This window comes from Mesoplodon bidens (assembly GCF_964165515.1).
Source record: "Mesoplodon bidens genome assembly, chromosome: 14".
In the NCBI taxonomy this organism is placed as follows: Eukaryota; Metazoa; Chordata; class Mammalia; order Artiodactyla; family Ziphiidae; genus Mesoplodon; species Mesoplodon bidens.
The window spans coordinates 52,791,011-52,817,005 of record NC_138170.1 but is presented as its reverse complement, the minus strand read 5'-3'; the positions used below and the strand labels follow the sequence as shown (position 1 = coordinate 52,817,005).

General features: G+C 38.2%; 1 protein-coding gene across 1 annotated transcript in view; it reads left to right on the top strand.

Annotated features, from left to right (window-relative positions):
• CAMKMT (calmodulin-lysine N-methyltransferase) overlaps positions 1 to 25,995 on the top strand; it is a 388,922-nt gene that overhangs the window by 337,827 nt on the left and 25,100 nt on the right. The window contains exons 7-8 of the mRNA XM_081254257.1: positions 5,694 to 5,760; positions 24,649 to 24,723. Of these exons, the coding sequence (XP_081110383.1) occupies positions 5,694 to 5,760; positions 24,649 to 24,723 (142 nt within the window). The remainder of the gene's footprint in view (positions 1 to 5,693; positions 5,761 to 24,648; positions 24,724 to 25,995) is intronic.

Sequence of the window (25,995 nt, the reverse complement as noted above, 5' to 3'; positions counted from 1 at the left end):
CCTGAGAGTGCTTTATTGTGCTGGGTTTTACAATGGGTTTAATATAGCAGGGTGCCAAAGGGCAGGAGGGGAAGAACTTTACAATGTAGATAAAGTAGGTCCTTTCAGGATGCAGACCAAAACTGTTAGTGTGTTTTATTTCATCTCTTAGGACTTTCTTGACAGGGTTCAGTTTTTATCATGCAGTTGTTCTATGTTTGTGTGCCTTTTTCTGTTGTAACTAGATCTAATTTTTTTTAATTAAGAGAAAAAAGCCATGCATAAAGCCTTAAAAATTGGCAACATGTTTTTCCTGCTTTTGATACTAAGGTTATTCTTGATTTGCTACCAGAGCTTATAACTGGCATTCGTTGTAAGCTGTTTTACAGAGTGAGGTTAATATGAATGAAATATTTTTTTTCCAGTTGTGTGCCCACTTTCTGTAAAATAACAGATTCACTGAATCACATACTGTTGATGCATATAGATTGAAACAAACTCATTTAAAAATTACTGTTTACATCTTTCCTTTAAAATTTTAGGAAGCCTAAATTATATAGCAGTTGTAGGATATTATCCAAAAATTACTTTCTAAAAAGTAAAAGTGGATGTCAACAAAAAAGAGGGAGAAACATTGCCAGAAGCCAGAAAATCTCTAAGCAAAGCTGCTAATTATTCTTAATGGGCAAGATGAGCACATTAAGAAACAAATGAATACATCAGTGAAATGTAATTGAAAATCGACCTGGCAATCACACATCACATCTGAGTATTGGCCTGTATATTATTCTCATCATTTAAAAGATTATTTTTGTTGTTCTAGGCATCTGAATTGAGTGAATCCAACTGAGTCTTACTTCCTAGTCGCTTAAGCTTCTAAGATTCTGATTTTTACCTTTAAAAATATCATTTTCTGATATTTCCTGTTTATCTTCTGTTATTTCTATTTTTAAAATATATGACGCAATGAATGGAGGCGTTCTGAATCTTTATTTCATAGAAGCATATCAACCAGTTGTAAGGTTATTTATTGTCTCCATAAAATGTATCAAACGGATTTGGCTATGTCTTCTAGAGCTCTCTACCTTGAACCTAGAATGCTAGATGTGGATTTGAGATTTATTAAACAGAGATATCTGAAAAGAGAGTAAGACTTGAGGTATAAGGGAATGTTGTTAAATATTTTCTCAGACTCATGGGTATATGTCCCCGAGGTTCTCCTTGGCCTTTAAACTGCACTGCTGGGTCTAACCCAGAGGCCTCTAGCTGAGAGCCCTTCAGATGCTGTTTTATCTGTACCCAAAGGGAACAAAGGATAAATCAGAAATGGGATCATTTGGCTCATCCAGTTCTCGAATTTATCCTAAAATAGTGTGAACTGTGTTCCCTCTTCTTTGGCACAGCCTTTTTAGTGTAATAAAGAAAGAAACCTCCCAGTGCCCCCAGATAATAATTACTCAATAAAGTCTGGAGCTGGTGTTGACAGTGACATAAGAATAGGGGAAAGAAATGGTATACTGAGTTATTATTGATGCTAAGCCTCTTCCAAATCATAATGAATAAAAGTACAACACCTAAGGTGAGCAGCCCTTTCTGAAACACTCACTAATTCACCCAACACAAGTACCCTGCACTGACCCGTCCTTAGTAAACACCAAGCAGGTTATCTGCAGAATATGGCAATGCTTGGTGACCCAGGCTCATGATTCTGACCCAAGCATCTTATCCCCACAATATGCACCATCTGGATCATGATCTTGAGCTTAGGATTCTCCAAAAATTGGTAAATCTCCTGTGAATTTAAAAGAAGATACCCCTGGCTTAACATTATTTTATTTAACAACATCCCTGACTTGAATAATTAATAAATGAAGCTTCATGTGACTGTGCAGCCTGTGGATGGTTGAGACCTTGGAAATGCCAGGCCATCATCCTGGGTCCAGGCCCCTTCCTCCAATATCAGTGTCAGCTGGTCTTCTACTTACTAGATAGATCCAAAATGGAATCTGTGTGCCTCATTGGGTAGGGGTTCAACAAATAGCTTTGAAAATTAAATTTAAGTTAGCTAATAAATTAAGCTAATTAATTAATTTAAATGACTTAAACCACTATTAACTGCATGCCATTTCAAGTGATAAGATATAGCAGTGAACAAGACAGACCAAGTTCCTGTTTTTGGATGACACAGACTATACCTATACAGAGCACATTTGTACACGTGAAAAACACTGAAAATCTACAGGGCAGAAGTTCTTTGATTCCTTCCAGTCATTTAAATTCTACAATAAAAATGTTCACATAATAGTTTTGAGCAGCAGGGAAAAAAAATAAAGCTTAACTGCCAAACCTCACTTTAGCTACCATCAGCAGCCTCTCATCCCTGCAAAGCTTTTGCCTGAATTATTGAAAAAGATAATGAATTGACGTGATTTAGGCACCTACTATGTGTTAGGCACCTACTATGTGGTACTCCGTAAGTCTATAAAATAGCTACATTGTTCCTATTCTTGAGGTGCAGCTCAGAGAAGTTAATTTACCCAAATTCACACAGTCACTAAGTATCAGAACCAGTGCTAGAAGTCAGGTTCATGTGACTTCATAGCTTCCCTGCCACCCCCATTAAACCATCTCTTCACCAGAAACTAGAAGGATTTGGTGAGCATCATCTTGCACTGGAGGAAAAGGCTTCTCATCCATAAATGTACAGCTGACATTGCTAACAGAGTTCAAAACGCCTCTACATCGTACTCTCAATTCATATGAGTAATAAGCACATTTAAGAATATTTCACAGCATTTAAATTAACAAATATTGCCACATCAGTGAGGTGCAATGAAACTAAGGGTAGCATAAACCAAGAAAGTAATGCTTTGTGAATCGCAATGTTATTATTTTAAAAATACTTTCTTGCTTAAAGAATAATGCCAACTCTCAAAAATGTATTGAATATATGCAGCTACTGATAAATATAATAATCACTAACTGCAGGAGGAGGCTAATATTTTAAACAAGATTTATAGATAATTAGATTAATTATATTTATGTATATAACATATATATAATTTGTTCAAATAGCTATTATTATACAAACATATATATATAAATGTGTGTGTGTATATATATATATATATATATATTTTAAGGATAAAAATCAACTGAAACAAAATTAAGATGGATCCCCGCTCTTGAACCATGCTTTGTTTGAAGAGAAAATCTAGTTATAGAATCCTGATTTCTTTTAGCCACAAGCATATATCCTAGAGCTCAGAAGTTCAGGTGCCCAGACTAGGAGACTGAAGGTGATTGCTCTGTATCTATTTAATCAGAAATCACATTAAGGCTTTCTTTGCACCCAGCATCTCCCACTGGAGTCTTCCAGAAGGTGGGTGCCTTCAGAGAATAGGATTTGGTGCATGCTGTTGAACACTATCCTGGACAGACTGGCTCGATTTGATTGAATTCCCTTTATTACCCTGAAGTGACACAGAAGAATGAGAAAATCTATTATTGGACACAGCGCCAGCCAGAGGAACCACCTCAGAATCTGACCTAAAGTAAAGGGCGGGGAGCAGAATATCAAAATATATCTCTTAAGGCAATATTTTAATATACTGTGGCCATTTTTTCTCTAGGTACTTGTTTTCATGTAAAAAAACACCTCCTAAACCACAAACTGTATTTCCTTCCCAGTTCTAAAAATGAAGCAGCCTAAGTACTGCTGTGAATTTTTTCATTAAAAAAAATTGCTTCCAGAATATAAATACATATTCTTGCTTCACCCTGATCACCTGGACTCACAGTTTTATAAATTGTATAAAAGTATATAGTGTTAAGATGTTTACTAAAAATTATTAATAGGTTTTCTGAGTTATATAATTTAACTTCCCTGTGACTATTTTATAAAAAGTATTACCTCCACTAACCAAATAATATGTTTGGCTTGATAGATTAGTCATGTACTCATACGACGCTACAGGTGTACCGAGCACATTATGGCATGTGGTTTGGATGTCATGGAAACGCCGAGAAGGGTGTGGCCATAGTGTGGGGGAACTTAATCAAAAACAGTTGTCAGCTGACTCTTTACTAATTTTGTTCTCAGAATAAAGACGTCAGCTGTCCTTTTCTACAAGACATTTCATTTAGAAGACTCCTGAAATACTTTCTTCCTGAAATAGACAAAACTGTAGGCCGATGTGTCATTTTAGTTAATCAAAACAAGTAGGCAAATTAGTCTCTTTTATTTTTTTAATGAATGTAATTTAACGGTATTTAATTTGCATACAGGAAAGTTCACCCAGAAGAAAAAAAAAAAAGTCTGCATTATAGCACTTTTGTAAACCTCAACAAAGCCCTTCATTAGGAGACCTAATTGATTTTTCCTGCCCACTCCTGGGGGAAGAAAGCTATCACAGTACCTGCTTATTCACTCAGAGAAGAAATGGGTGTGCCGGGTGTTTCAAGCAGAGATTTAGGTTAAAATGTCCTGTGGCTCTGTTCTTGCAGGGAGATCTTGGCCAGTGCTTGCTTTGAGCATTCAGGAAATCTGTTTTTCTGAGCAATAGGGGAACATCGCTTGTCTGCTTGGTGTCCTCCCCATGGGCCCAATTTAGTTCAGCTTGCAACCTTCACTGGAATTATTTTATTTCTTGTTTATTTAAACCTTGCTTTATTCCAAAAGAGGGATTTTAAGGCTTCTTACAGTGACACACAGAATATACCATATAAAATAAAGGAGAAAGCGAGGGCAGTTGGACAGTAGAAAGCCAGGAAAACATCATGAAGGCAGGAATAGGACCGGTAGAGGAAAGATGTGCCACAGAGCACTTGTAGTTGTTCAGCTGAGATCATCCATTTGGCTCTGAGTTGCACAAGGACCAGAGCAAAAAGAGAAAGACAAGCAGTTATAAGATTTATAGTGTCCAGAAGTTGAAGCAAAACTAGTTGATCTGAAGTCCAGGTTTTCCCAGTGTTGAAACCTGACATGATTTCTCCCACGGATCCTCATGAAGATGGCGCTCTGTGCTCTAATGGACCAGCTCCTCAAAACATGGCTTCAATAAATATGACTCCTTTTGTACAAGTCCTTACATGTCAGCAGATGGCCAAAGGCCAAACTGTTAAGTCTGTAAAGATAATTCTTCAAGGGGCCTTTCACTTCAGAATAATTTTCTTCTTCAGTAATTAGTTTTCCCTCAGAGATTCTCCAGCCTCTCTCCATCTTTCTCTTCTCACTTCCCCCCAAGTCTTTCCCTGTTGCTCATCCTCACTCTCCCCACTGGCATTTAGGAGATTGAAAATACCTCAACTTGGAGAGTCTCAGAAGACTGCCATTGCCCTCCGCACTGCCGGAAGGAGGCTTACCTTGGGACTTCTAGCTCTTTTAAGCAAGTGGGGACTGGCACCTATGGTACAGTCATCTTCCCTGACCAGTGCTTATCACCCTGGGCCTTGCCAATGTACTCCCTGAAATGTATATTTCACAGGTGATAAAACTACAGTCCAGGGAACTAAAAAAGCTTGCCTGTGACAAGTAATTCAACACTTGGTGGCAGAGCCAGGGCTACACCCTTCTCCTTCTGCCTCACACGCTACAGCTCTTCTCACCATGCTGATCCCGCGTACGATAAGAATATCGGAGTGTTTGTGGGCCTCTTTCTGGCAGGGAGTCAGTTGACAATCACTGCAGAAGCTTTCTTAACTGTGGCCTATAGATGTGAGAGACATCATCACAAGGAATCAGACGGCTGGTGTGTTTAAGACTGGGAACATATCAAGCTGGTAAGATACCTTTTTGCATTAAAACACTCTTGTTGAAACTGCTTTTCTCAGTACTATGGATGATTATTAAAACTAACAATAGCTAATATTTATTAAACACTTACTGTGGGTCAGGCACTGTTTTAAGCACTTTAAAAGTATCTTATTTAATGCTTACAAGAACCTGTAATGAAGCAGGCAGGCGTTTTCATTACCTACAATTAAGAGATGAGAAAAACTGAAGGGAACTATGTTACACACTGGGTTGGGAATGACTTAAGGATCGAGAGGGTACACAGTGTGAGGTTGGGAGAAGCCCAGCCTGGGACCTTCTTGTGAATGGCTCTATTTCACTGGTTCTCAACCTGGTGGAGGGGGGCAATTTTGCCCCAGGGGACTTTTCTATTGTTATAACTGGGGCAAGGTGGTTGCTACTGGCATCTAGTGGATAGAGGCCAGGGATGCCGCTAGACCTGCGCAAGACATCCCCACACCCCTCCCCCCAGCAAAGAACTCTCTGGCTCAAAATGTCAATGGAACCAAGATTGAGGAAACCCTGTTCTGTTTCATGGTTTTAAAATAGTCTAGGTATTCATTCCCTTTTAGATTCTGTTCCTTCTTATCCAAAGCAGGAGAATTGCGTACCCTCAACCAAAACAATGGTGTTTCCTGTGATGCTACATTTTAATTTTGCCCCGTTGGTATGGACCTAGAGGAATAAGTCATCATTTAGTAGTTTTCACAAGAAATATCTGTATCTGTGTATTTTTCCTTTATGTGTTTAACCACAGACATTATTGGAAGAACAATCTAAGTTTTGGTTAATTCTTTAATTACTGTTAATCTGTCATCCTTTGACATTTTGAGTTTTCTCTATGTTTGAGGATGCTTTCCCACCCCAAACTGCTCAGCCTGCAGGGGAACAAAGGTGGATGAATAGCAACAATGCTTAAAAACTAAAGTGGGAAACATACTGGGATGAGGATATGGAGTAGCGATAACTTTTTTTTTCTTATATTAACTGGTGAATGTAATGTGTCCATGTACGAATTTTTGAATCCTGCATTAGAATGTTCAGAGTAGGCTGATGGCACAGGGGGCAGTATGCTCTGTTTCTCAAATAAATGAATAAACCAGTTCTGTTTCGCAGAAAACCTCCAGTAGGTCCAGAGAAAGAGCAATCTCCTACCTGGGTATTCTTCATTCTTAGGACAGCTTTTATTCCACAGTGCAGACTGCCATACCCTTCTGTGGAAGACTTCATTTTTGGATGTGATTTTCAACCTGGTCTTTTAGTTATCAATCAAAAACACATTTTCTATGTTGTCCTCATTTACATTTATTTAATGCTTAAGGTCATTTGTGACCAGTTGAGTGTATTTCAGCATATGGAATCAGGGAATAATAGATTTCAGCATCATGCTGTGAAGAGAGATTGTGTTTTTACAAGACATAATGTTGTTTACTGGGTGTTAATAATCACTAATTAATAAACATATCTAGAACTCTAAAATGTTGCATTTTGAGGAATAAAAATGTCAGGTGTTTAACTTATGGAGTGCAATAGTATTTTCTATCATTCCTTCATAAAATAATGAAGTTACATAAAGAAGCAAAATGTCATTGCTCAACACAGGATAGATCGAAAATGCCTTTGTTTCTATTTATTGTTCTCAAAAATGCTATTTCTAATATATTGTTCTGAGATGTACCTGGACATATAGTCTGTATGTCAGTAGTCGTACAGAAACTTCCAAGATTAGGGTTTTTTTTTTTTCCGTCTTTATTTCATATTAATTGTGGTCAGTTTCTTTTTTAACCACTGTAAGCATTTCATCCAAAGTCTACGAAAGCACGTTGCCAGGAAACAGGTGGATGAGTCAGTCCTTGAAATGCCTTGATCTCATATTAAGGAGCTACTTGACCACTTAACCTTCAAGAAGCTAAGAGGAAACTGCCAACCAATGATGTAATAATCAGCATTCCCCTTCTATCCACTGCTTTCCCACCCATAACCAGTACAATATGATGAAAGCATTAGCTCCATGTGAGAAGAAATAAAAGGAAACCGTTCACAAAAGAGCTGAGATATAGTTCAATATTCTTTTTTAGTGCCTCAATGCATATGCAGAATTTCTCCTCCAAATTGGAGGTGTGGAATAACAGTAGCCACAGATAACTAAGAGGTATTTACCATAGCTACAAAGCCCACACGTGAGCCAAATATTTCTGCTATTAAAAAGCACTTCAAAGCTTGACATGAAGTTTGTAACAGCTGAATGTCTTCTGTGACTTCATTTGCAAAGATGTAAAAGCAGAAAGGAAAATCATGGTATGAGAACTGTGAACCTCGGAAATGGTGTTTTTTTTAAAAAAAAAGAGAGAGAGAAGGCCCCCAGAAATCTGACTGGCACCCCAAGCTCCTGTTCCCCCTGCTCTGCCAGTGTTCTCAGGAAGCAGCATTCCCTCTGTTACCGGCCTCTTCCTTCAGGGCAGACCCAGTTGGTGAGTGGCCTGAAACTTATTTTGAGGGCCCTCTTTAGGAGAATGAGTTCGATTATACCTTTTACTTTGACAGATTTTACAGAAGTTTACAACCATGTGAACCCACCACTGGGGCTGCTTGTGGGCCCGGGAAGGGGCCTGTGAGAGGGAGGGGGCCCCAATGATTAGGCTTCATTAGCTTGACAGTAAATCCATTCCTGCTCTCATAACCACCAGCAGCCTTGCCTGGAATAATGCTCTTCCCTTCCAAACTCGCTTATTCCCTCTGTTCCATTTTAATCTGAGTGTGATTGTTGCTAAATATGAAATATGTGTTTGCAAAAGCCTGGAAGCTTTAGCCCTAGCTAAGAAAGATCTAGGATGCACATATATGAAGGATATAGCCGTTACCTCTCACAGATCTAAATACAGTCATTTGATGGTTCATTCGTTGGTCCATCCATGCAGTCACCTATCAACTTAACTAATATACCCAAGGTATTCTGCCTTCGAGAACATAAATACAAAGTTATAGCAAATAACCCTTGAACAAAGAAAATCATGCTACTAAATATAGCTAGAGTTTGGTGAAAGAACAAGGATATTCACAGCTTCTCAATTGTTAGGTTTATCTGAAGCTGTCTTCAAAACTGTGACTGTCTAATAAAGAACCATTCAGAGCTTTTGATGTCTGCATATTTCTAGGTATTCCAGAATTAGTGAATGGCGTCATTCTCTGGTTAATAGTAGTTAACAGTTACAATATTTTTAAAAATCGATTAAATATACCCTGCTGTGATATTAAAAGTAAGTTTCTACTTAAGAAAAGAGTATCTTTGTGTGAAAATTCTGGTGAATTTAGACCTGTGACTTTTTTTGTTATTCTTTGATAAACCATTAATTTTAATAAACTGTGGAACTCATAATAACTTTTAAGACTGTTTTATAACCCAAATTTTACCTTTATATGGGCCCCCAGGATTGGCTATTGTCTCTACTGCCCTACTGCTTTTTAAGACTTATGTCTTCTTGGAGGCTCATTTTCCTTTAGACATTAAATTGGGGATGTGAAAAATGATTTAAGGGCTTCCCTGGTGGCTCAGTGGTTGAGAATCCAACTGCCGATGCAGGGGACACGGGTTCGTGCCCCGGTCCGGGAAGATCCCACATGCCGCAGAGCGACTGGGCCCGTGAGCCATGGCCGCTGAGCCTGCATGTCCGGAGCCTGTGCTCCACAACGGGAGAGGCCACAACAGTGAGAGGCCTGCGTACCGCAAAAAAAAAAAAAAAAAAAAAAAAAGATTTAAGAATGTAAATCCCAACCCAGGGGGATAAAATTCCTGACTTATTCAGGCCTTCTGCAGTCTGCCCTCACTTTCCTCACTCTCTTCATTCAGTGTAGCTTCTACTGCTCCCCCACATACACCCTCTCCTTGGGTCACCCAAGCCTCTTCACTCTTCTGCAACACATTTGGTCCTCCCCATCTCTGGTCTTTGCCAGTCTTGTTTCCCTCTTCCTTATCCATCTAAATCCTTTCTTCTAGGGCGGCTTAATTACCATTTCCTCCTGCCTTCTCAGGAGGCAGCTTGCCCTAATCTTTTCCTTCTTTTAACTTCTGTTGGCCCTAGAATAGTCCCCCAGAAAACATGGCATATTCTCTCATTATTCAAAGTGTGTTGCCTATTTTCATGTTCATTGGTTCATTCATTTCTTGGTAAATATTTCAGTCACCTTCTGTCTGCCAAATACTGTTTTGGGTTGCTAGAGATGTACTGATGAACAAGACTGAGAAAGTGCATGCCTTCTTAGAGTTCACATTCAAGCAAGGGAGACATAATTTTTTTAAAGGCAAGGACTCTACTTAGTATGTTTTTATATTCCCTGAAGCAATTAGTACACTTTGTCCCTGTTATAGTAAATGTTTTAAGATTTGTATTTGGAGCACATTTTGAAAGACATGATAAATGAAAGATAGGATAAGATATGAATCCACAAAGCTTATGGGACCAAACAGTTTTTAATAGAAGAAAGTCAAGCTCTAGAGATTCAGACATCAGTTTATGTATCAGATAGCTGACTTTCATTTCAGGACAGGCTTCTTCTCAGGCATGCATATACAGTGTCTGTAGACACTGACATTGTGAGCAGGCATTTATCTGTCTTTTGTCAGGTTGAAGAGGAAGGTTAGAAGAAGGTAACTGAGATAAGAAAGCTGAGGGCTCTCTAGAAATTTTCTGATAAAATATAACTGTTAGTGAGTTTTGCTAGAGTCATGGTAACAGAATCTCAAGAACTGAGAATTCTAGAGATGCCACAGTCCTGTTTCCTTCTGTTGCTATCTTGGATATGGGAAAACGAAATACCTAAGTGTACTTTCTATTACTAACATTTTTTATTTGCTTGACACATTTATAGAAGGGCTCATATCCCTACTATTTAGTGTTTAGTGTTTCTTCACTGAAGAAACCAGCTCCCACAGGGTGAATGCTACCCAGTTTTAGATATTGTGCTAGAGTTCTCCTTTTTGTGTTTATATGAGCCAGATTTTAAAATTTGGGGGGCATGGTATTTTTAGGGGCCCTGTTAAACTGCAGCAAATTAAAAATTAAGGCATTTTCTTATAGAACAATTTGTGTTCACTCTTTGGACATGCCAATCCTGACTTTTTATCAAGGTCAAAATCTCACTACCAAAAATTGGCCAAGTCCTATATTGATAGCCAGGTGTGCATGTCAGATTACTGCGTCCTCTGTGAAAATGCCTTCCAGTTTTAACAGAAAAATCCCTCCTTCATAGAAATTTATATCACAGAACGTACATATCAAATAAAAATGTCTTAATTTTCAAAGGAGTTCCTCACTTTAAAATGGACAAGGGGAAAATCTTTAAAACTTTTTTTGGAGAATGGCCATATGAGAATCCATTGCTAAAAAATAATTTATTTTTTACTTTAATAATGGAAATGATTTATTTTCAGTATTTGGCTATTATAAACAGTGTTGCAGTGAAATGTATCTGTACATAAACTGTACACTTGCAAGTAAGTGTATCTACAGAGCAGATTTTCAGAAGTAGACTTTGTCTATTCATGTGGCCTTAGCAAACTGTGTAAATTACTAAAGTTTGTAATATATTATCCTATCTGTTAAGACTAGTCTCTTACCATTATTCTTTCTTCCTAGAATATTCTAAAATCATGTTGGTATTTGTATTATGGTGACATTTTCATTGTGACTGAAAAAAAATATATGAATTAATTTACTAAGACTTGACAGCTTATGCCTCTGAGTCTTCTATTCAAGAACAGGAAGTTTTCTTTTTAAGCTTTTTTAGGTGTTTCACTAGCATTTAAAATGTTTCTTCATTTCTCTTGTTAAGTTTATTTTAGAAACTACCTTTTTTGTTTCTTTTATAAATGAGATCTTTCATTATATTTTATAACTGGTTATTATTTGTATGTATGTATATAAAGAAAGCTATAGGGTTTTGTATAGCAAATGTTTAGTCACCTCAATGAGTTATTATTTCTAATACCTTGTCAACTTATTCTCTTGAGTTTTCCAAATAATCACATCATCTGCAAATGATGGGAATTTTGTCTTCTTTCTGATTCTTGTATCTTTTTTCTTCTCTTGTATAATTTTATTGGATAAAAAAAATCCCAGAATGATATTAAATAGGTATCTTTGAGTCTGGCTTTGTTGGGAATCCTCTGGTGTTTCACCATTAAGTATGCATTAGCTTTTGAGTTGAAATAGAAATGATATTTTCTATCTTGTTAAGGACTTTTTTTTTATTCCTGTTTTTAAAAGAGTTTACCATAAATAAATATGGAGCTTTAGCAGATGTCTTTTCATCATGTATGGAGATGATCAAATTGCTTTTCTTGTTTCAGCTACAAGCTCTACAAATTATTCTAATACTAAAGTTTGAGAACTTCTGCTCCAGGGGGTCATTTCTGTGATTCTGAACTGACTTTAAAGCTGATCCCATCCTCTGGCTTTATGTTTTTGTTTGTAACTTAGCCGAAATAAACTTATTTTAGAGTCCAAAAGGAAGACAGATTTGCCTAACATTTGGACCGCTTATGTTGGTGACCAGTGTATTTTACACTGGTTAAGGAAGACTGGTAAACAGTTTTGAGATCTTGGAATGAAAGACGCTGATTAATTTTTTTACTAATTATATTTTCCATTTCAAATATCTCTGATTCTATGATTATGACTAGTCCAACTTGTGTTATTCATTTCAATGTAATAAAATGTAATTTAGCATCTGATACATGTAAGGCACTGTGATGGGCCCTTTAGGGGTTACAAAGATGAGTAAGTTGAGGTTTCTGCCTTAGGAAGCTCAAGATATGCAGGCAGATGAGAGATAGACACTTGCCCTGCCAGCAAGATGTAAGAAGAGTCTGCTCTCATTGGGTGATTCATGATGTGTAGAAAGAGACAAGCAGCCAATTCAAGGTGGGTGGATCTGAGAAAGCTTTATGAAGGAGGTGGCTGTTGGGCTTTGGTTTAGCAAATGAAAGGCAAGGGAAGAAAAGCAGCTGAAGAGGGCATTCTAGGTATGAAAAGCAGGGAGGACACAATCAAAGGCATAGAAATAGGAAAGATGTGTCTAGGCAAATTTAGTTATCTAGTGTGATGAATGGGGAGAGGCTAGAGGCCACAGACCATTTAGGAAGTCATTGCATTGGGGCAGAGGGAGAGGTGAATGGGACAGATCGTGTAAAGGGACTTCTAAGGTGTCAGGTGAGGTTCTATTTCTTGATCTGACTGGTGGTAACAAGGGTATTTGCCAAATAATACTTAGTTAAGGCATATATTTATTTCACCTGGTTTTCTCCTTCAGTGTCTTATTTTACCATAAAAAGGGTTTTGTTTGTTTGTTTTAAAGGCTTCTCAGTGATTCCAGAGAAAGGGAAAGAGTTAGTCCAGGCCTGAATGAGAATGGAAAATGGTGAGCAAAGAGGGGACCCATTCTGGAGAAGTGACCATGTGTGGGAAATAAAGAATACAGGAGAGTAGTAAGAGACATCAGTTTGGGGCATGCTGCATTTGAAGTGGTGTAGAACATAAACCTGTATTTGCTTTGTGACAATAACTAGCAAGCAGTGAAGAATAAAGGTTCAAGTCTCAGGAAAGTGTTGTGCTAGAAGATTTGGAGATCAAAATCAAGAGATAAGAGTAGAACTATGGAAACTAGAGAGTCAGAAGAGAAGATGGCCAAGGACAGCATTTTGGGAAATGACTATGTTTCAGGAGCAGGGTAATAGGGGCCTGGAAGGGATACTGAGAAAGGACTGGAGAGAGGAAGGCTGGTTCAGGGTGGCGTGGTATAATACTGCTTCTTAGTGGAAGCAGGTCCAGGATTGGGTGATCAGCAGTGTCAGCTGCTGCACATTGCTGGAGGTCAAACAAATTGCAGAGCAGTTCTAGTGACTGTGGTGAGAAAGGTCATATTGCCAGGACAGGTGAAACAACGAGAGTAGGCTATTCCTGCAAGATGTTGATGGCAAAGGGAAAGAGAGAAATAGGATATGGACTAGAGGGAAGCAGAGTTGCAGGAGGAGCTGGGCATGTTGGCAGGCATGCCAATACAGCTGAGGAAGAAGAAATAAGTATGATGGGGGCCAGTATTTGTTAGAGCAAGGACCTAGAGCAGTGCTTCTCAAAGTAGGGCCTCCAGACCAGTAGCATCAGCATCACTCAGAAATTTGTTAGAAATGCAGATTCACAGGCATCTCAGTTTGTCTCACTCCAGACATACTGAATCACAAGAAAGAATAAGTGAACTGGAAGATAAAATAGTGGAAGTAACTACCACAGAGCAGAATAAAGAAAAAAGAATGAAAAGAATTGAGGACAGTCTCAGAGACCTCTGGGACGACATTAAACACACCAACATTCAAACTATAGGGGTCCCAGAAGAAGAAGAGAAAAAGAAAGGGACTGAGAAAATATTTGAAGAGATTATAGTTGAAAACTTCCCTAATGTGGGAAAGGAAATAGTCAATCAATTCCAGGAAGTGCAGAGAGTCCCATTCAGGATGAATCCAAGGAGAAACACACGAAGACACATATTAATCAAACTATCAAAAATTAAATACAAGGGCTTCCCTGGTGGCGCAGTGGTTGAGAGTCCGCCTGCCGATGTGGGGGACGCGGGTTCGTGCCCTGGTCGGGGAGGATCCCACATGCCGCGGAGCGGCTGGGCCCGTGAGCCATGGCCACTGGGCCTGGGCGTCCGGAGCCTGTGCTCCGCAACGGGAGAGGCCGCGACAGTGAGAGGCCCGCGTACCGCAAAAAAAAAAAAAAAAAAAAAAAAAAAGATGGATCTTCAAAAATTAAATACAAAGAAAAAATATTAAAACCAGCAAGGGAAAGGCAGCAAATAACATACAAGGGAATCCCCATAAGGTTAACAGCTGATCTTTCAGCAGAAACTCTGCAAGCCAGAAGGGAGTGTCAGGACATATTTAAAGTAATGAAAGAGGGGCTTCCCTGGTGGCACAGTGGTTAAGAATCCGCCTCCCAAAGCAGGGGACACAGGTTAAAGCCGTGGTCTGGGAAGATCCCACATGCTCAGAGCAACTAAGCCCATGCACCGCAACTACTGCGCTCTATAGCCCACGAGCCACAACTACTGAGCCCACATGCCACAACTACAGAAGCCCACACAACTAGAACCCATGCTCCACAACAAGAGGAACCACTGCAATGAGAAGCCCACACACCGCAAAGAAGAGTAGCCCCCGATCTCCGCAACTAGAGAAAGCCCACGCACAGCAACGAAGACGCAACACAGCCAAAAATAAATAAGTAAAATAAATTAATAAAAAATAAATAAGTAAATAAGTAAAGTGATGAAAGGGAAAAACCTACAACCAAGATTACTCTACCCAGCAAGGATCCTATTCAGATTCAGTGGAGAAATTAAAACCTTTACAGTCAAGCAAAAGCTAAGAGAATCCAGCACCCCAAACCAGCTTTACAACAAATGCTAAAGGGACTTCTCTAGGCAGGAAACACAAGAGAAGTAAAAGACCTACAATAATAAACCCAAAACATTTAAGAAAACGGTCATAGTAATTACCTTAATTACAATAATTACCTTAAATGTAAATGGATTAAATGCTCCAACCAAAAGACATAGACTGGCTGAATGGATACAAAAACAAGACCCATATATATACTGTCTACAAGAGACCCACTTCAGACCTAGGGACACATACAGACTGAAAGTAAGGGGATGGAAAAAGATATCTCATGCAACTGGAAATCAAAAGAAAGCTGGAGTAGCAATTCTCATATCAGACAAAATAGCATTTAAAATAAAGACTATTACAAGAGGCAAAGAAGGACACTACATAATGATCAAGGGATCAATCCAAGAAGAAAATATAACAATTGTAAGTATTTATGCACCAAAAAGAGGAGCACTGCAATACATAAGGGAAATGCTAACAGTCATAAAAGGGGAAATCTACAGTAACACAATAATAGTAGAGGACTTTAACAACCCACTTTCACCAATGGATAGATCATCCAAAATGAAAATAAATAAGGGAATACAAGCTTTAAATGATACATTAAACAAGGTGGAGTTAATTGATATTTATAGGACATTCCATCCAAAAACAACAGAATACACATTTTTCTCAAGTGCTCATGGAACATTCTCCAGGATAGATCATATCTTGGGTCACAAATCAAGCCTTGGTAAATTTAAGAAAATTGAAATCGTATCAAGTATCTTTTCTGACTACAATGCTGTGAGACTAGATATCAATTACAGGAAAAAAGCTGTAAAAAATACAAACACATGGAGGCTAAACAATACACTATTAAATAACCAAGAGATCAATGAAGAAATCAAAGAGGATATGAAAAAAATACCTGAAACAAATGACAGTGAAAACATGATGACCGGGGCTTCCCTGGTGGCGCAGTGGTTGAGAGTCCGCCTGCCGATGCAGGGGACACGGGTTCGTGCCCCGGTCTGGGAAGATCCCACATGCCGTGGAGCAGCTGGGCCCGTGAGCCATGGCTGTTGAGCCTGTGCGTCCGGAGCCTGTGCTCCGCAACGGGAGAGGCCACAACAGTGAGAGGCCCATGTAACGCAAAAAAAAAAAAAAAAAAAAAAAAAAAACATGATGACCCAAAATCTATGGGATGCAGCAAAAGCAGTTCTAAGAGGGAAGTTTATAGCAATATGATCCTACCTCAGGAAACAAGAACAATCTCAAATAAACAACCTAACCTTACACTTAAAGCAGTTAGAGACAGAAGAACAAAAAACCCCAAACTTAGCAGAAGGAAAGAAAGCATAAAGATCAGATCAGAAATAAATGAAAAAGAAGTGAAGGAAAAAATAGCAAAGATCAATAAAACTAAAACTGGTTCTTTGAGAAGATAAACAAAATTGATAAACCATTAGCCAGACTCATCAAGAAAAAAAGGGAGAAGACTCAAATCAATAGAATTACAAATGAAATGGAGAAGTAACAACTGACACTGCAGAAATACAAAGGATCATGAGAGATTACTACAAGCAACTCTATGCCAATAAAATGGACAACCTGGAAGAAATGGACAAATTCTTAGAAAAGCACAACCTTCCGAAACTGAACCAGGAAGAAATAGAAAATATAAACAGACCAATCACAAGCACTGAAATTGAAACTGTGATTAATAATCTTCCAACAAACAAAAGCCCAGGACCAGATGGCTTCACAGGCAAATTCTATCAAACATTTAGAGAAGAGCTAACACCTATCCTTCTCAACCTCTTCCAAAATATAGCAGAGGGAGGAACACGCCCAAACCCATTCTACTTGGCCACCATCACCCTGATACCAAAACCAGACAAAGATGTCACAAAGAAAGAACACTACAGGCCAATATCACATAGATGAACATAGATGCAAAAATCTTCAACAAAATACTAGCAAACAGATTCCAACAGCACATTAAAAGGATCATACACCATGATCAAGTGGGGTTTATCCCAGGAATGCAAGGATTCTTCAATATACACAAATCAATCAATGTGATAAACCATATTAACAAACTGAAGGAGAAAAACCATATGATCATCTCAATAGATGCAGAAAAAGCTTTTGACAAAATTCCACACCCATTTATGATAAAAACCCTCCAGAAAGTAGGCATAGAGGGAACTTACCTCAACATAATAAAGGCCATATATGAGAAACCCACAGCCAATATCATTCTCAATGGTGAAAAACTGAAACCATTTCCACCAAGATCAGGAACAAGACGAGGTTGCTCACTTTCACCACTGTTATTCAACATAGTTTCGGAAGTTTTAGCCACAGCAATCAGGGAAGAAAAAGAAATAAAAGGAATCCAAATCAGAAAAGAAGAAGTAAAACTGTCACTGTTTGCAGATGACATGATACTATACATAGAGAATCCTAAAGATGCTACCAGAAAACTACTAGAGCTAATCAATTAATTTGGTAAAGTTGCAAGATACAAAATTAATGCACAGAAATTTCTTGCATTCCTATACACTAATGATGAAAAATCTGAAAGAGAAATTAAGGAAACACTTCCATTTACCACTGCAACAAAAAGAATAAAATATCTAGGAATAAACCTACCTAAGGAGAGAAAAGACCTGTATGCAGAAAACTATAAGACACTGATGAAAGAACGTAAAGATGATACCAACAGATGGAGAGATATACTGTGTTCTTGGACTGGAAGAATTAACATTGTGAAAATGACTATACTACCCAAAGCAATCTACACATTCAGTGCAATCCCTATCAAACTACCAATGGCATTTTTCACAGAACTAGAACCAAAAATTTTACAATTTATATAGAAACACAAAAGACCCCGAATAGCCAAAGCAATCTTGAGAAAGAAAACCGGAGCTGGAGGAATCAGGCTCCATGATTTCAGACTATACTACAAAACTACAGTAATCAAGACAGCATGGTACTGGCACAAAAACAGAAATATAGATCAATGAAAGCCCAGAGATAAACCCATGCACATATGGCCACCTTATCTTTGATACAGGAGGCAAGAATACACAATGGAGAAAAGACAGCCTCTTCAATAAGTGGTGCTCAGAAAACTGGACAGCTACATGTAGAAGAATGAAATTAGAACACTCCTTAACACCATACACAAAAATAAACTCAAAATGGGTTAAAGACCTAAATGTAATGCCAAACACTATAAAACTCTTAGAGGGAAACATAGGCAGAACACTCTATGACATAAATCACAGCAAGATCCTTTTTGACCCACCTCCTAGAGAAATGGAAATAAAAACAAAAATAAACAAATGGCACCTAATGAAACTTAAAAGCTTTTGCACAGAAAAGGAAACCATAAGCAAGACGAAAAGACAACCCTCAGAATGGGAGAAAATATTTACAAACGAAGCAACTGACAAAGGATTAATCTCCAAAATATACAAGCAACTCATGCAGTTCAATATCAAAAAGACAAACAACCCAGTCAAAAAATGGGTGGAAGACCTAAAGAGACAGTTCTCCAAAGAAGATGTACAGATTGCCAACAAACACATGAAAGAATGCTCAACATCACTAATTATTAGAGAAATGCAAATCAAAACTACAATGAGGTATCACCTCACACCAGTCAGAATAGCCATCATCAAAAAATCTACAAACAATAAATGCTGGACAGGGTGTGGAGAAAAGGGAACACTCTTGCACTGTTGGTGGGAATGTAAATTGATACAGCCACTATGGAGAAGAGTATGGAGGTTCCTTAAAAAACTAAATATAGAACTACCATACAACACAGCAATCCCACTACTGAGCATATATCCTGAGAAAGCCATAATTCAAAAAGATGCATGTACTGCAGTGTTCATTGCAGCTTTATTTACAACAGCCAGGACATGGAAGCAACCTAAGTGTCCATCGACAGATGAATGGATAAAGAAGATGTGGCACATATATACAATGGAATATTACTCAGCCACAAAAAGAAACGAAATTGAGTTATTTGTAGTGAGGTGGATGGACCTAGAGTCTGTCATACAGAGTGAAGTAAGTCAGAAAGAGAAAAACAAATACTGTATGCTAACACATATATATATGGAATCTTAAAAAAGAAAAAAAGGTTATGAAGAACCTAGGGGCAGGACAGGAATAAAGACGCAGACATAGTGAACGGACTTGAGGACACGGAGAGGGGGTAGGGTAAGCTAGGAGAAGTGAGAGAGTGGCATGGACATATATAAACTACCAAATGTAAAATAGATAGCTAGTGGGAAGCAGCTGCATAGCACAGGAAGATCAGCTCGGTGCTTTGTGACCACCTAGAGGGGTGGGAAAGGGAGGGTGGGAGGGAGACACAAGAGGGAGGGGATATGGGGATATATGTATACATATAGCTGATTCACTTTGTTATACAGCAGAAACTAACACACCATTGTAAAGCAATTACACTCTAATAAAGACGTTAAAAAAAAGAAATCTTTTCTTTTTCTTTCTTTTATTATTATTATTTTTTTAACATCTTATTAAACATCTTTGGCCTTCATATCTACCTAATCTACACATTCTATTCAGAGAACAACTTAATGTAGGGACCTGTTTCTTTAGTGCCTTCTGTGTGCCAGGCTCTCTGCTAGGTATATCCATACACAATTCATTCAAATGACATATTTATTGAGCAGCTATTATGTGACAGGGACTGTTCTAGGCAGTGGAAATACATCATGGTACAAAACAGATTTTAGAAATCTCTGTCCCTACTGTGCTTCTACTGGAGAAAGAGAATTTTAAAAATTGATAATTTATTTATATAGCGTTTTAAATGGTAATAATTGCTATAGAAAAATAAAGAGCAGGTTAAGGGGGTTCAGGGGTACTGGAGTGGAAATGAATGATTGTAGTTTTAAGTAGAATGGTCAGGGCAGGCAGCTCTGAGAAGGTAAGACACTCAAGCAAACTTGAAGGAGGTAAGGGAACAAGCCATAGGGGTATCTGGAAGAAGAGCATTCACACAGAGAAAGCAGCCAATTTAAAGGCCCTAAGGAGAAGTGTATGACTGGTGTATTCAAGAAATCATAAGGAGATCACTGTTGCGAGAGCAAGGGGGAGAGGAATGGGAGATGAGGTCAGAATGGTAACTGGATTGCACAGGGTCTTATAGGTCATTGTAAAGACTTTGGCTTTTACTCTGAGTGAAGAGAGGAGCCATTACAAGGTAGTAAATAGAGAAGGCTCACGATCTGATGTCCATTTTAGAAGGATCACTCTGGCTGCTCCCTTGAGCAGAAATTGTAGGGTTATAGCAGGCAGACCAATTAGGAGACTATACAGTAATTCAGATGCGAGATGATGGTATTTTAGACCAGGATGGGAGCCCTGGAGATAGAGAAAAGATGGATTTTGACATATTTCAAAAGTAGAACTAACTGCATTTCCTGGCATATTCAATGTGGCGTGTAAAAAAAATTAGGAGTCAAGGATATAATCAAGGTTTTTGGCCTGAGCAACTGGAAAGATAGAATTAACAAGATGAGAAAAACAGTTATTGATATGAATTTGGGGAAAGATGATGAGGAATTCAATATTAGAGATATTAAGTTTGAGATGTCTATTAGACATCCAAGTGGAAATATTAAAATAAGATGTTGGATATATGAATCTGGAGCTCATGGGAGAAGTGCAGGCTGGTAGGTCAGATAAGATGAAGACTAAAAACTGAGCTGAATTTAGCAATGTGGAGACTTTTGGAAAGTTTGACAAGAGCGTTTTTGGTGGAACAGTGGTGACAAAAGCCTGATTGGGAGGAGAGAATTTGAAAACAGATTTTAAACAACTTTTTCATAGAGTTTTGCTGCAGAGGAGGAATAAGGAAATGGAGCAATAACCAAAAGGGAGGATAGAGCGAAGAGAGGATATTTTAAGAGGGAAAAATAGCTGCTTGAATGTTTGAATACTGATGGAAGTAATCCAGTAGAGAGGAAAGAACTGATAATATAGGCTAGAGAAGGAAGAATTGCTACAACTGTGCCGTAGAACAGACAAAAGGGGATGGCTCCCGTGTATAAGAGGAGGTACTGACTTTAGATAGGAGTATGACTAATTCGTCCATGATAATAGGCAGGAAACAGAGTATGTAGGTACAGATGCTGTTAGGAGTGTTAGTGTGGTGGTGGGAGTTTGTGGAAGTTCTCATCTGATTACTGCAGTTTTGACAGTGAAGTAGGAAGCAAGGTCATCGGCTTGAAAGTAAGGCTGAGGGAGGAAGTGTTAGAATTTTGAAAAGAGTGAAGGTGGTAGAAAATAATGAGCTAGGAGACCAGAAGAGTAAATGGACAAGGGAAATGAAAGAATAACTGCCGGCCATCAAGAATCCACTTGTGGTTCATGGTCATGCATTTTAAGCAAAGCCAGTCAGGATGCTTGTGTGCTTTCTCCAGCCACATTCAGGTGCACACAGGCAGTCTTGGAGCAGGCGGAGAGCTGGATTCAACAAATATGAGGACATGAAAAGGGACGAGGGAGCGAAGGGTGTATGCGAGGGAATAGTTCAGATGGTTGGCTATGGGACCTACAATGGGCAAGGAGGGAAGACAAATGTTAGGGAAGAGGAACAGTGACGTGGTGAGAGGATCAGCAGATTGTAGGCCAGTAGGATGGAAGAATGCTTGGAATGAGAGTCCCTTCTATAAGGGGTGAGCTGTGAAAGATAGAGGGGCTGTCAGAGAGTGGGTCAGGGTTGCAGTTATTGGTAAAGGCAAGGACTGAGAGCAGGGCTACTTAATGAAGAGGCCATTGACTGGTACCAGTTTGTGAACTGTACATTACTGAGCTGCAATGGGGTAAGTTCAGAAATTGAAGGAAATGTTTAGAAACACTACTGTGACATGCAAGCCTGTGATAAGTGGACTTGTATTCAGAATGTCTTTGCTTTTTAAATCTCATTTGTCTATTCATTTGTTGTTGTATTTTACAAAAGTAATGGTCTGCAACAGATTGGCTATAAACAACAACAAAAAATCTGGTCCTGCCCCACAGCTGAAGCACTGCTCTAGTGTGCATGCCTGTCACGTGAGTGTCTGAGGAGGGTGGAGGGCAAGACCATCAGAGGAGAGGAGGTGAAAGGACTAGTTTCTTGAATATTGAAGTCACCGTCATCTCTAGCCTTCCAAGATAGAAGCCACCTGATTCCACCTCTCTGGGGGGCACTATTCTCATTGTTTGCCATGTGAACAACAGAACTCAGAGTACAGTGTGAATGGTGCCCTTAGATTGTTCACGAAGGTGGCCGTTGCTATCTCCATTTTACAGATGAGACAACAGACTCAGAGAGGTGAAATAATTGCCCAAGTTCACATAGCTAGTAAGGGAAGGAACCAATATTTGAACTTAGGTATGTCTGTCATGCCAAAGCTAGACTTGTCCATACACCCCTCTGTCTTTGTCACCTGCTTACAGTTACAGGAACAGCATAGCTGTAAGCCTCATAAAAATTGGGGAAAAATGCCTTTTGGGAATGTGTTGTGGTCCATGTGGCTAAGATGAGCATTTCCATTTGCTTTAAAATCATGACTTGTTACATCTGCTGTGCTAACCCACAACCCATTGCTGTCTAGACCCATCTTTCTGGTTGGTCTTTGTTGAACCGAGAGGCTGAAGCACCTCAGGAATCCAATATCCAATATCACCACAGGATTTCCTGCACTTTCTGTTCTTGTGCTTTAGTCATTACACATGTATTAGAAACCTCTTCTAAATAATGGTTCATGAATGATAAAATGATGAATAGTTTTAATACTTTTCTTTTCTTCCCAAAATCTGTGCAATGGAGACGTTACTTTTATGATCTGAAAAGGTCTAGCATAGATCTATATTTTAAACCATCTTGTTCATGTGGAAACTCTCTAAGACTCTTAGGTCTCTGATGAGGGCTGAACAGGCCTGCTCTCCCACTGAGCCTGAGTCCCAGCTGCACTGGAAGCCTTGGCGTTTCCAGAAAAGTTGGTGGTGGTTGTTTCCCACTCTCCCCAGGTGCATGGAGTATTTGAGGAATCAATCCAAAGACAAAGCATCATTAATCTCCTAGGGGTTTCCTGGTTTCCTCCATTTCTTGGCTCTCCAATGGGCCTGGGAAAGTGCAACAACGCTACAGTTAATTTATAAAGCTCATCCATGTTTCACTGGACCTGTGAACAGAGAAGTCATCCACTTATTCTAGAAGCCCTCCCTGGAGTTCTGAGTCTATATGCTTACATAACACATAGGGCATGGCGTCAGAATTATGGCTTTATGTAGGCCAGGCTGCCTCTGTGAAGCATGGCCTGTGGCACATCACAGGGCCTGACACATAGTAGGTACTCACTAAGGGTGAGTCGAATGAGTGAATAAACAACTGATGTTCAGTCTGTATAGGTATTTTTGTGGTGAGGTGTTTAATCTTTTCTACCTTAAGAAAGTCACTAGCATGGATATATATTAATGTATATGAAAAGAACTTTGGGACTTATTTTTATATTCAAACATACAACTTTTCACCCAGAGAAGATATAGAAGAAATAAAGAACCCACCAAGATAAGCAAATAAAGCTGGACAGAGTAGGCTATGCTCACTCAGTTGAGTTTTAAATAATAATCAAAATAGATAATAGGAGCAGAATTTTACTTTGAAAAGTAATACTGCAAATCCCAGTTGATGTGGTGGGGAGAGGAGTCATTAAAGTACTTTAATATGGTAAAATGCTAATTATCACAGTTATTCATTGAAAGTAACTTAAAATCTCTGGTTGGCATCATAAGCATAACTAGAATTTTCAAATACATGTTATTAATTATTGTTATTAATATGAGGTTTAAAACCTGATCCTCTTTTGGAGACTAAGTATCAGGACAGATGAATTTTAAAATGTGCCTGAAAACTCACAACAACCAAATGAAAGTTGGTATTCTTTTCTTCCATCTTGCCAAAGTACTCATCACATTACTAAGAAATGCAACCGACATGCCAGGCACTAAGTTTCACATCATTTGTTTTTATAAGGTTGTATTCCAGTAGATGGGGAATACTTTGATTTTAGTATCTACTTCATTGATGTTAAGAGTCTAGACTCATTCTAATGACTATGGTCAAGATAAGATATTTTTCCCTAGTTTGTCTACACAAACCTATAAGAACTAGCAAAAGCTTAACTATTGAATTTGAATAGAGAATTCTTCCTCTTCTAGATCTGAAGACTAAATAAAATATGGAACAGACAGTTACGTCCCTAGTTTTTTTTATTATGCCTTTTGAAATAATTTGTATATACCTTTTAAATAATTTCAAGTGCCACAAAAAATAACGTTAATAGCTCAAAATCAAAAGTTAAAAAAAAAACCTAAGTATAATTTTTAAAATCTTTTTCTTCTCAAGCGTTTTACGATGGGATAATGAGACAGATGTCTCTCAACTGGAAGGACATTTTGACATTGTTATGTGTGCTGACTGGTAAGTACATAAAAATCATAAAACTCCTGTTAGAAAAAATAGCTTTGCTGGAGTAATTGGGCTGCGCTGCTTTGCTGACGGCAAAGCAAAGTCAACAAATGAGGCACAAAGCTGCCTTAACCTCAACAAATTAACATTCATCTCCATGTGACAGTTATAAGGTAGTCTTCTATCACACAGTAACTTCTACCACATTATTTCCCAAAGATTGATTTTGAGAAGCATTTCCATTTTCTGGAATTGCCTCTGTTTCATGCTTGACGTATCAGTAAATGGACGACTTAGGCAAATTGCAAATAATTATGGCTCGGAGAGGAATAGTCTGGAGAAAAAGGAGTTTATCAACACAAACAGCTCAATTAGCTTACTTCTTAGGAGAGATCTGACTATTGATATAAGGGAATATGTATATGTATGTGTGTTTGCACACATATACACTCCAGCGTATAAACATATCTGTGAAATATCTTTAGGGAAATAGCTTTTCTTAAAATGTATGTTTGCTATCTAATATTTTCAATGCCTTCAATTATGATATTTAATTATATATAAAACAAGAATTATAAAATTACATTTTATTGTTATGCAAATAATAATAGTAAAATCTCTGTCAGATGCCTGCCTTTTAAAAATAATTTACATTAGATATTTTGTCTTCTCTTTTAGCCCAGTCTACTTATTGTTAATGAAAGTCTGATCCTAAGTTACAGGATAAATATGTATCAAACTGTAATAATGATTTCAACTAATCTTATGTATTTTCTTCGTGTGTTGAATAATAATATGAGAAACACTGACAATTCACAAGTATTTTTCCTGTTAAGAGTAAGATCTTATTTGTAGTTTTACCATGATTTTTAAAATGACGCTATGGATTTGAAAACACAGTTCAGATTCTAAAGAAGTTCTATTATATTGATAAACCCAAACACAAGATCCATAACCCAGAGAACACTTTCCTTATGCGAGAGTTGAATGAATGCAATGAAGTTTTCAGGAAGTCTTTATTTTAAATTATTTTTTAATAAGATTTTCAGTGGCTAAGTTTCTACCTAAGTCAATGAAATTAGACTTGCTTTCTGTTTTCTTCTGAAAAATACTTGTCAAGGAAACATAAATATTTTCTTCTATTCTTAGTTGAGATTTTCTAGTTTTTCATGGCCATTTTAGTCTCTCTGCACCCAATTTCAGAAAACCTTTTTCCAAAAAAAGAGAGAAGCAGATTTTTGACTAATCATTGATATTGTGTCTCAATATTACAGCCCTCATCTA